This window comes from Athene noctua, chromosome 15, assembly GCF_965140245.1.
Source record: "Athene noctua chromosome 15, bAthNoc1.hap1.1, whole genome shotgun sequence".
Lineage (NCBI taxonomy): Eukaryota > Metazoa > Chordata > Aves > Strigiformes > Strigidae > Athene > Athene noctua.
In genome coordinates, this window is record NC_134051.1 from 20347412 (window position 1) to 20359743 (window position 12332).

The 12332-nt window shown below is 37.9% G+C and overlaps 1 protein-coding gene across 5 annotated transcripts in view; it reads left to right on the forward strand.

Annotated features, from left to right (window-relative positions):
- Nucleotides 1–12332, forward strand: part of KCTD5 (potassium channel tetramerization domain containing 5) — a 36906-nt gene that overhangs the window by 5206 nt on the left and 19368 nt on the right. For 3 of the 5 annotated variants that reach the window (XM_074919817.1, XM_074919815.1, XM_074919818.1), the window contains exons 2-5: nt 4969–5077; nt 6186–6277; nt 7386–7481; nt 10576–10692. In XM_074919817.1, the coding sequence (XP_074775918.1) occupies nt 4969–5077; nt 6186–6277; nt 7386–7481; nt 10576–10692 (414 nt within the window). The remainder of the gene's footprint in view (nt 1–4968; nt 5078–6185; nt 6278–7385; nt 7482–10575; nt 10693–12332) is intronic. The other 2 variants (XM_074919819.1, XM_074919820.1) reach the window with 1 other exon arrangement.

The window sequence follows — 12332 nt, forward strand, 5'->3', positions numbered from 1 at the left end:
TTGGCAGAAGGTTGTAAAGAACAAAACTTTTTTTTTGGCAAGGAATCTTGAGGAGTGACTTCTCAGTCCAGAAGTACATACATGGAGACTAGAAATGTAATAGCGAAGCCTGTTCAGTCTAGCAAAGGTATTGTGAGATTCAGCCAGTGGAGTGTGAAACTATAGATGTCCAGGCTAGAAAGTACATACTTTTAACAGCGACAGTAATTAGTTATTGGAATGGCTCGCATTAAATGGTTAGGTTTCACCCCTGCTTTCTAAAGGTTAAATAAATTGAGTCCTATGTATGTTTTCAATTAAGATCAGGCTAAATATTTGTTATGATTCATTTGACCCTCACTCTCTATAAAGATTGAAGTGAAAATGATTGAGACTGGAATACATGATCATTTAAATGTTTTGGGGACTGTTTTTCAAATCCTTTGAAAATACATGCACACCTTGAGTCTCCTGCCTTCACAACTGCTGGATTGTAGATATGCTTTAGGGTTAATTTAGGAAAGAAGGAATGTGGTTTTGAGCTACACTGACCTTTCATTGGTGCACTGAACCAGGTGGTTGAAAATTTAGCAGGACTTTATTAGGCTTCCTCTAAAATTCAGTGGTATTTGTAACCCAGACTAAACATTGGTGTGGGAGAGTGGTAATAAACAACTGCAGCCTTCACTGTAGCTCAGTAATGTTGTCTTTTAAATGGTGTCCTTGCAGAAAGGAGGAGGTATGGGAAAGGTCTAGGACTTACGGACAAGGAAGGGAAAACTCCTGGTAGAGAGAAGAATGTAATGTAAAAATAGAACTGGGTAAAAATACAAACACCCATGTAGTTAATTAGCACTTCTGTGTTGGATGTGCAAAGACAACTGGAGCATTTGATCTGAGGATCCTCACAAAGAGTGGCAAAATTTGTATGGAACACCTGTAGGGTCGAAATTTGGGGTCATGTGACCACATTGAATAGAGAGGAAACTTGAGTTTCAGCTACTGTTCTGGTGAGAATAACACCTGTTTGTATAAAATATATCTACAAGGGAGAAGACTGAGACCTTATTAGAATATAGATTTGTCCGGCACTTGTGGTATTCACCTGAAACTTGGGAAATGGCTTCCAGATACCCACACTAGTTGTCAGTGAGGATTCGGACCTGCTCAGAACTTGCAGTTATCTGAGGAAGTAGCACAGCTGGGACAACCCAGTCTATCAACATTCAAGACAGCAAGCTTAAAGCTAGTTCGGTTACATCTGCGCAAGCTGTGGTCGCACCTTTTAACTGCCTAGATCACATTTGGAGTGCAATTTACTATTCTTGTCTTACAATAAACCAAAAATGTTTATTTTAGAAAGAGTGTCCAAAATGCTAATTACATGTGAGAATACAGTGTGTTTTCATGTATATGTGGATAATCCAATCCTGACTGTTCTGAAAGTGTGGAAAGACTTAGGACCCATATTTTGAGAGTTCTAGGTGGAGCAGATAACTGCATTACTGTGTCAGCTTCTGTTGGATTTATGTTTACATAAACATCCTTAAAGATCTAGTGTAATCGGCTTTTCCTAGTGATTTCAACGTGAAGTGCTTAGTGTACACTGAAGGATAGTCAGGTGGCTCTCTCTGAAGGAGGGGTGAGAAGGCATTTGCTGTAGGAAGATGCCTGGGAAGTCAGTTTTGTGCCTCTTCTGCCTGTGCATTCTCTGCACGTTGTTACACACTGTTCTTACTGAAGGGTTTACGTTCTGAGTCCTGACTCCCTGGCAGTAATCTGTAGCATACCTGAGTTATAAGGTCAGAGTCCAAGACACACATCTTTCTCTTTGGAAGAATGTTAATTAATGCATGTTTTCTATATCTGTAATCTGGGTAAGCAAGTGGACAGTTACTTTGAATTGTTCAGTCTATTCATAGTTTTGCATGGAATTTACATACTAAAGTGAATCTTATTGACAGAATTTGGATTGCTCACTTTTAGAATTTAGCTAGAGTTCTTTAACTGTTGATATTTATTAACATAAAAAAGAAAAAAAGTTACTATTACACCATAAATTATAAGACTTTTGTGTTCCTTTTTCTTCTTTTTTTATTATTTTTTGAAGACACGTTGTTGCCTGAAAGGCTTCATAGAGTAAACTGTGACACTAGTGAGATGGCACTTTATTCATTTGTGGTATGTGCCATACATGTGTTTGGTACAGTATTTTTAATGTGGAGATTAAGCATTTTTATAGATTTTAGATGGGAAAACTTGCTGGTGATTAGGAAAGGAATGGGTATAATGGGAAGAAGTGAGATGAGGAATAACAGAATGGAAAACCAGGTTGTGGATGATGAGTAAAATGGTTAAAAATAGGAAGAAGGCAAAAGCAATTGTCTTATGTTTCACAGAGTGGATGCTGTCAGTGTGTGTAAAGCATGTTTGATTCAAGTGCTAGTAATAAGCTCTGGTGTGCATGCTAGGCTAATGATTTCAGGTAACACAGGTTGCTGGTGACGTCTCATTAGGTGGAAGCTGAAAGAGAAGGCCTGACATAGCTTGTTTCCTCTGTGTTTGTGTTGGAAGCTTCTTTAGCATATAGAAATCTACTCAGGTAAGAGTAATTTCAGATACTGTAGTCCATTAAAAAAAAACCAAAAAAAGCCTTTGTGTAAGGAGTGAAGTAACCATTGTTACTTGGGATTTCATTTAGAGCTTTTAGTTATTTGTTTCTGTGACCCACCCGTCTTGTCTCTGTCATGGTGTAGAGCTGGTGGTCAGCAGTGCTCCGGGAGGTGAAGGGTAGTGTAAAAGAATGCAACAATCTTATTGAAGAAGCTTGTTTCTAGAGACTTATTTTTCTTAACCTGGAGGACTTCTGGTTTTGTAAGCCTGTGTCTTTCTTAATTCAGTTCAACTGATGACCAAAGACTCTGCTTTTTTTTTTTTTTTTAAACTGTTTCTTTTTATCAGTTTTAAATCTTCCTTTCCAACGTCATGGTTTCTGTTCCTGTATTAAATAATACGTTTAAGCTTATAATTCATACAGTTGTCAGCTAGTTTAATTTCTTTGGGTTGTGTCTGTAGATTGTTCATTCTTGAAGTGTTTTGGTAATGTAAAAGTATTTAAATGTGAAACATGAATAATATGCCGTTTTATGCACTTCAGCTATCCGCTGTTTTTTGCTGTGAGACCATGAGTTCAGAAATTGTGATTAGACTTCATCAAGCACGGTCTGCTCTGAGTGTGGGTTAACTAACAGCACATTTTAAATGACAGTGTGTCTAAGTGTAAAGCATTTAGCTTTTAATTATAGAAAGGTTTCTTATTTTTTTCTGTAGTTTAAGCTGTGGTCTTTCTGCATTCTGCCAATCCTGGTAAGACAAGCACAGTTATTCAGAAACTAAATTCGTATACCAGAAAATGCATCCATCATCTTTTTTCCAATGAAACATTTTAGGAACTTTAGATCCTGTTAAGTAGAGAGAGTTTTCAGGTATCACAGTTCAGTAATCAAACCTTTTACATATCAGCATTAATGTCCAAATGCAAAGGATTGGGTTAGTAGAATTTTTTTCATGTGGAACAAGTATTACTGTCACATGTAGTTTTGGGGGAAAAGATTCAAATTTAGCTAGGGTTGTTGCTAGTGATGCTTTTTTAGTATCTCCTGTAAACTGCTAGAATATTAAAAGTAAGAATAAATTGAAGTGTTTGAGGTACTGGAGCATCTCTCCAGTACATATCTGTAGGATATCAAAGTATGTCAGTACTGCATTGATCACAGATATTCACAGATAGACTCTAAATTATGTAGGAAATAGCAATTTTACTCCATTATCTCTTTGTCAAGAACATCAGCTATGCAGGCAAATTTCATAGGATCACAGACTGGTTTGGGTTGGGAGGGGCCTTGAAGCCCATCCAGTGCCACCCCCTGCCCCGGGCAGGGCCACCTTCCACCAGCCCAGGTTGCCCAAAGCCCCGTCCAACCTGGACTTGAGCCCTTCCAGGGAGGGGGCAGCCACAGCTGCTCTGGGCAGCCTGTGCCAGGGCCTCACCCCCCTCACAGGAGAGAATTTCTGCCTCAGATCTGATCTAAATCTGCCCTCTGTCAGTTTAAACCCGTTACCCCTTGTCCTATCCCTACACCCCTGATACGGAGTCCCTCCCCAGCTTTCCTGTAGCACCTTTCAGCCCTGGGAGGCTGCTATAGGGTCTCTCCGGAGCCTTCTCTTCTCCAGGCTGAGCAACAACAGTGCTGTACTCCGTCCAGTAAACCAAGCATCAGCTAGTTTGATCTAGCCCTTCTATGTCTGTGTGAGGTATGTAGGAACTGCATCTTCAGTATACTTTTTTTTTTTAGAAGATGCACATACAACCCTTGCTTGGTATGCAGCTGGTCTCAGTACCCTGTAAGTATTTGTACATCAGAGCTAAGACAAAACCAAAAGTTTTTAAAACAAAGTGTTAAGGTTAAAGAGAAGGTAGGTTTGTTTGCCTTTAATTAAAAAAAAAAAAAAAAGGCCAGCAAATCTGGAATTAGAACTTCACTGGAATGTAGCTGTTATTCTGATTCTTCAGGTTTCCAAACAAAATGATAGTTTCTTGTTTTTAAGTATTATTTTTAACCTTAGTTTTCATTGTTCTCACTTACTGCTTAGATCTGTCATGCTAACAGTGTTCATAATCTTTTGATAAGGGTTGGTGGGGATTGATCAGGTAAGAGAAGTAGTGCAATACGTGATTAAGTTGAATGATCAGTATGATACGATTACAACTACATTGTTGAATTCCTTTTAATGACTTTATTTGGCTTTAAGTGATGTGGCTATGTCTGAATACATGCTGGCTGTTCAGATGCCAAGCTTTCATTTCCTCAGACATTCAAATTACTGTGGGTTTTTTGGCTTGTTTGTGGATTTTTTGGTAGTGTTTGGGGGGTTTTTGTTGGTTTTGTTTGTTTGGTGGTTTGTTTTTTTTTCTTTTTCCTAATCTAGGATGAAACTGGTGCCTATTTAATAGACAGAGACCCGACCTACTTTGGGCCAGTGCTGAACTATCTCAGACATGGGAAACTGGTTATTAACAAGGACCTAGCTGAGGAAGGTAAGATGTTACTAAATCTCTTGCTTTCTTGTCACTTGCTTATTGTTGTCACTGCTTTTGAATCACCAAAAATAACTTTCAAGTAGATGGTAAATCTTAATCAGTGTAGCATTTTGATGTTTCAAGCAAAGCTGGTAGGTATCAGGCAGCTATTTATTGGAGTGTTTTGAGTATGATTCCTGATTTCACAACCTCTGTCCCCAGTTAGAAATAGAACATAAGATATACAAACATGAGGGGGGACGCATTTTATCCTATAATCCTGTATTTGGGTTTAGTCCTCTTCAGGCATAAGAATACTGGCTGTGAAACAAGCTTTAGAAGATGTAAAGTGAAGTAAGAGTGAAGCTCTGGGATGTTTAGAAGTGTGGAATATGATTTTAAAGAGTAAATTCTGCGCTCAGCATCTCTCTCCATGTGCCCAGTTCATATCAATTTTAACCTAATGGAGGATGACTGTTTTAAACATACAGTACTAAAACTGTATCGATAAGGTATTGAAGAAATCAATCAGAGAAATACAGTCTAACAATATTAGCAGGAAATAATATGAACTATAATTTCCACGTGTTTTGTTAAATACAGTGTGTGTGGAGAACAGGTAAGCTTTGAACATGTGAGTGGGAGCAGTCTGTAATATCTGTCGTTAAGCTTTTGTTTCAGGGTCTAAGGTCTCAAATCTTAGGTATTGAGGAAAATCCTAAACAAGGAAACATTTTCTGCACACTAGTAGCTGCAGAGCTTTTCAGTAGGACTATCTGAATTCCTCTCTTACATTCTAGCCTGAGGCGAGGCCTGAGCTATGCTCGTCCATCAGTCTGCTATGGAATGACATTTTAAAAAATTTGTTTCTTGCCTCTCATTCTGTATGTGACATGGCATCAGTTTTGTTTGGGGTTTTTTTTAGGACAGTTTTTCAGAATGACCTAAACTTTGAACTACATGTGCCTGAAGGAAGTCAGAATCGTTAGGCTGGTAAATGACCTTTTCCTAGGGTAAAATAAATCATTTTCTATAGCTGTAGAGAAGGTCATCTTAGGAACTGGTTAGTGGTTTTGGCCTGGAATCTTTGGTTACACTCTCTTTCCAAAAATTGTTCTCATACTAGGTGTACTGGAAGAGGCTGAATTCTACAATATCACATCACTAATAAAACTGGTAAAGGACAAAATAAGAGAAAGAGACAGCAAAATCTCACAGGTGAGGCTGTTTTCTAGTGTGCTTTTGATTATTTGTTCTATGGCAAGTGGTGGGTGGGTTCCTTTTTTTTTTTTTTCCTCCTTAATTACTCATTTCCTCAGTAAGGTACTGAATGGCTGCCTCCATCACTGGCTGAGCTGAAATCATTAGTATGCAAAGATTAATATTCTTAATCGCGTGTAACTGCCAGACTGCTTACAAAGGGCACAGGCATATGGTTCCAGTTTTTGTTCAAAAACTGAAAACATTCTAAAGAGTTGTTTAAAAATGACTGATAATAGTAAATTTGTCATAATATCGTTTCTGGAAATAGTTATTTTAGAACACAGCTTTTGTAGAATGTATTTTTCTCATATACATTTAAATACTCTGAATATGATGAGATTGCCTAACTATGGTATAACTGCTGTTTATACAGCGTACATACAGATGCAGTTTAGCTCCTGTCATGCTTTTGTAGCCAAGTTTGTTTGTAGTGCTCTGTAGTTGAGAAGACTCCGCTTCTCATAGCAGCTCATGAATTTTTTTTTGTGAAAGTGAATATGATAGAGAAACGGTTAAGTAAAGAAAGTATTCCGGTTTGTTCTTTAACTCTGCTACTCTGGCCTTCCCTGATAACAGTCTTCATGGAGATATTACAAACTCATATTACCAAATTTCTCCTGAAGCCAGGTTGTGGGATAGCGGTGTTGCTCTAAAGGGTTTCAGCTGAAATGATCCTAGTAATTCATTGCTCGGTATGGGAAACTTTGACAGGGAAATAAAGACTTTTTTAAATATGGTCAGACATTCCTTAAAGTTAGGTAGGCCTCTGCAGAACCTCAACCTTGATTTTGAATGATGTGGTTTGCTGCCACATGGAATGGTAGGCAAGTCTTAAGATTATGTTGTTATAACTGGTAAGAAGCACTTTCAGGCCCTGAAGCATTCATGAAGCATTGAGTCTTCTCCAATTTTAATTTTGAACAGATGAGATTTCTTTTAAAGAAAAAACAGAGTATTCAAGGTGATGTTGCTTACCATTTGTAAAGAATATGGACAGTTTTAGGCAAGTCACAAATGTGGTGAATTCCATGCTGTATTGAGCATCTTGTACTTCTTCTTGAAGGTGCCAGTCAAACATGTGTACAGGGTGCTGCAGTGCCAGGAAGAGGAACTCACTCAAATGGTTTCCACAATGTCTGATGGCTGGAAGTTTGAACAGGTAAAAAAAAACCACATGGGATATAATTAAAAAGTCTTCTAAAAATTCAGTTATGTGAAAGAGGAGTATAAAGTCAATTCTATGCATCTTTTTAGGTTCAGTCGTTTTCGGACATTGAATAAAGGTACACAGTTACGTTAGAATTTGGTATTTGTATTCTTATTTGTCAGGGAACAAAAAAACTAGCTTTCCAAGAGGTAAATTGTGCTGACTTGCTATAAAAACATCTACATCATGTTTGAAATGTAATTCTTCGGTGTCCACACATGAGCACTTAAAGGGTGAATAAACCAAAATTGACTGATACAAGTTTATACGATAGTAGGTCAGATACAAAGAGGTCTGGGTAAAAGAGATGACCTTGGGAGTTAAATGTTTGTCAGGCCCAAACAATAGGTCTTCAGAGAAAGGACTGATACACATAAGAGGGTGAACGTAACCAGCGTGGATGTGAAGCTGGATAGGTGTGAGGTACATGAATCTTTTCATTCTTTGCACTGCATAAAAAAAACTTTGTGTGTACATTCAAGAATACATTGTAAAATTGCAAGATCTACTCTGTTATCTTTGCTAATTTCTGTAAATAAGAAACCAACTACGTGGCCTCTTCATCCTTCACATTCCTCACCTACCAGAATACTTACACTGCATTGGAGCAACAAACCTGCTAACTCTGGAGTGAGACAAGTGCTCAGCCACCAGCATCTTTTTCAGTGTCTGGTGCCAACTGTAGGAGAGATTGGAATAAACACAAGGTCCTTAGCCTGTGCAGTCCCACCCTAATAACACAACAAAGCAACATTTTTTAAAAGTATGACACACAAACATGAAAGAGAATGTTTTATTTATATTTGATGAAATGTGTAAGGTGCTGGTGTTATGGAGACAGCCACGATCAAATAAGCTAAACCAGCACAGAGAAAGCTGCTTACACTTCAGTTCTTCAGCTCAAGTGTTACCAGGTCTGTTTGGCATGCTGGAAGCTGAATGTGGTTTAAGTCCCTGAAAAAAAGCTCTCACTTGATGTACATGACTGTTTTTGATCAGCGCATTGACAAAGTTTCTTTGACATTCTTCTTTAAAGGTCGTGAGAAACTGGCTTTCATTACAGATAGAGATTCTTTACTTTTAACAGATTAAATGATATTATGGCTTTTACCTGTCCTAAAGCCTTGTATTCTTTGAGAATGTTGTATTTTGGAGTAATACTGCGTTGAGAGTGCAAGTGTTGAAAGAACTATTATAATCTCTTTTAGAATTTAGAATCTTTTACGACTGAAAAATTCCGGTGGTTTCTTGAACGTTATGTCCTTGTTTCATCCAGCTTTCACCCTACTTCCTCCCTCCCCCGTGTTGCTCTCTTGGACACAGTTTGAAGTAGATAAACACAGCACCAGTATGGTCTCATACTACTCAGCTTCTCATTACCCTCAGACTAGGCCATTCTATCCTTTGGTTGTATTGCAGACCTGCTTTTAGCAAACATCATTCACCTGAAACATGACTAGAATAGTCTATATAATCTAACCAGTTTTATTTGAGATTTGAGAACACTGTAGCATTTCTGTAACTTTTTATCTTTTCTAAACCTGCATTGCTCAGCAGCATGCTTCCTTCAGAAGCAGTCTTTGGGGTGCCACCTACCACGCTTTGTACATATTATCATTGGTGGGATAGAAGTCAGCTTTTTCAGAGGAGTAATATTCCTGTGGGATGAGAGTCCTTGTGCTCTGTGCCCCAGGTAACATATTTAAGTGGTTGGTTTGATCAAAAATATTTCTTTCCCCGTAATGTTCCAAAATTTTCTGGTAAAATACAATTGGATGTGGTGATTAAATAGGATTGGAAGGTGTAAAACTGATGCACTTTTCCAAATACAAGTGAAAGCACTGCTAGAATACTGCAGTTATGTATCAGTCTCAGTCCAAACCCAACTGCTAATAGTTGTGCTGCCCCACTTCTGTGATCTCAGTGAGTTTATTTTGTAGATGATTTTTAGCTTCAATTGTTACGTCTTCAGGCAATCTGAAAAAACAGTGTTTTTGCAATACTGCATAAAGAGAAACTTGGAGCTATACAAAATTGCTGTATGAAAAGGCTTTAGGCAGCAGTGCCGTGTCAGTGATTAATATAACCTGAGTCTGTCACCATAATGCTGTCTGAAATACGTTCGTTCACTGTATGAAGAGGACGGTATTTAGCTGCTACCTTCAAAATTATTCACCTAACAATAGCAGGATAAAAATAAATTTACTGTTCATGAGCCTTCTCATTATTAGCAATCTCCAGTTTACTCAGAATAGGCAGTTGTTGTCTAGTTCCTTACACCTAAAGCTCTAATCTTTCTCAAGTGTGCTGACAGGCTATGCTTTAATTTAAATGGGCTAGGAATTGCCATGTATTATTAAGACAAAATATTTTTTGTAATAAGTTGAGAAATTTAGCTGAGGTTGTTCTGAACTTCCGAATATTAGACATTTGGTAAGTGTGAACAGAGTTCTTGGTACTGATGTTTATGGGAACAAGACAGACAATTTTTTCCACTTCCGTTTTTTTTTCTTGGATCTTCTTTAAATTGCCCCTTCTAAAACCAATTTACAGCACTCAACTTTTTTTCCTCTAGTTGGCTTCATATGTTTCCTTAGCTGTATTTTGTTTATCAATATCTGGAATAAGGTGAAGCTCTTTCATACCCAAGCTTGATATATTGCTTTACATAACACCTTCCAGTCTTACATCCATGTTACCTTCTGCACTTTGCAAGTATGACAGGAAAATAATGCTCACTTTCATAATACACCAAACTTTATGTTTTTCAGAGTAGTTGGCTACGTCACAGTGATATGGGAAGTTTCCTGACTTACTATCAGTAATTCTTAGCTTCCCTTGAAATTACAAAGGGCTTTGCAACTGCCTTCATAAATTTTAAGTATGCTGAAATCAAACTTGTAGCTTGATAGCAACCTGTTCTAGTGGCAAGTAAATGTTACCTGAACGTTTGAGCTCATCTGTTATTTGTACGATTTGGATAACGGTATGTGCTTCAGCTTTACAAAGGTTTCTTTTTGTGTTTTGCTTTGATTGGTTATTTCAGCTTGTCAGTATAGGTTCCCAGTACAGCTGTGGCCGGGCCCAGCAGTCAGAGTATCTGCTGATAGTGTCACGGGAAGTGAAAGGGGAAGAGAGATGCTTCCAGAAATGCTGCAGTGAGGTGTGTCACACCATTCTTTTTGCCCTCACACTGATATGCTTGGCCTCCTTGCATTTCTGCTGCTTTCAAATCATTCCACTTTATTCCTGGATGTACAGCACATAGTAATTTGTGTGTATTTGTGACTGGCTTTTATTTATATTCACGGTATTTCATTATACATTATGAATGTTCATATTGTAAAAATAATAATAAACAAACACACCCCCCCAGTTATTTAGTTAAAGGTTTTTCTTAAGAAGAGTGCTTCTCAATAGGTAATTTCCTTTCCTTAAATCTTCCTCCAAAGTTAACAGCCTTTGATCCATGCTTGTTAAACAAAAATGGTACAATTTAAACATTAGGAGCTCTGAAAATAAAGCTTTGAGTTCACTGGATTTAGAAAGGGATATTTCTGTGTTAATCATTGTTCTAGTTTGAGTGTATCTCATCGACCTAATAGCCAGTGAAGTTTTGAGTTTGAACTCTTTATTTCTGGTAACTCAGAACTCTTAACTGTTTTTTAGGTATATGAAGGATTTTCAAACTGGGACAACAAATAACAAAATTTTTCAGAAATAAAATATGGGGGAGTGAGAGGAGAACACAACCAACAGTTTTAAATCTTGTCTCAAGTGGAAAGAACATCCTGGTTTTTTTTGACTTTTTTCTTCTTTGTTGTTTTGGTTTTTGTGCCACTTGGGAAATTTCCTTGAAACCCAAACGAAGAACCATAGCTTCACTCGTTGGCTTTTTAGGCTGTCTCATCCTTCCTGGTCCCCTCAGGTCACTGCTTTTTTAATTGGTGTGTTACTTCACAGCGCTCAAGAGTTTGGAAATTTTTTGCTACCAGTAACATTGGAGGCAGTTTCCAGCTCTTTACATAGCTGTGCTCCATTTTGAAGTGTCTTACGGAAATTGATTTGGGAACCTGGTGTTCTGTAGTATTTTTCATCAATAAAATACTGAGAGTACTTGTTCTTTTTCTTGCTGTATAAATGGTTGTTCAGTCTGAAAGGTCAGTATAACATCCTGAAGATAACATGGCAGTAAAGCGACTGGATAGGAGCAGAACCTTGCGTATGAGTTTACGTGGACTCTTAGCTGTGCAGTTCTAGATTCTGTACCTGCTCTGTTGCCTAGCTGAGTTCCAGTATCTGCTTTCAATGTAGCGAGCACTGTCTGTTTCTTGCAGTTGTATAGGTAACATTTGGAATGTGGAATTAATGCACTGGGTTTGCAGGCATTCTGGAATGAAGTAGATGTGTCTTGTTGTTGAGAACGTGTAGGGTACAGGCAGCATGACGTTATTCACGTATTCATGTCCTTAGGTAGCTCAAAGTAAAATTCAACATAGTAAAATGGGAGAAGGGGGAAGACAATGAAGAAATTAAGGCAAGTATTGAAAAAAATCTGGAAGTGAATGAATTTTCCTTCCTCCTAGATTTGAAGTCTGGCAATTGCATTGAGAGACCTGAAATAAATACGCTTGCCATCCTAGGGTCAGTCATCAGCGTTGAGTTTAATGACTGATATGTATGTATCTTTATAACATTTTGCAGATCCTTTGAGAAGGCAGTAGAATTAATGCATTGTAACTCTAAAAGGTGTAGAGGCCATTCTTATGTTCACATAACATGATTCTGTAAAAAAAAAAAATA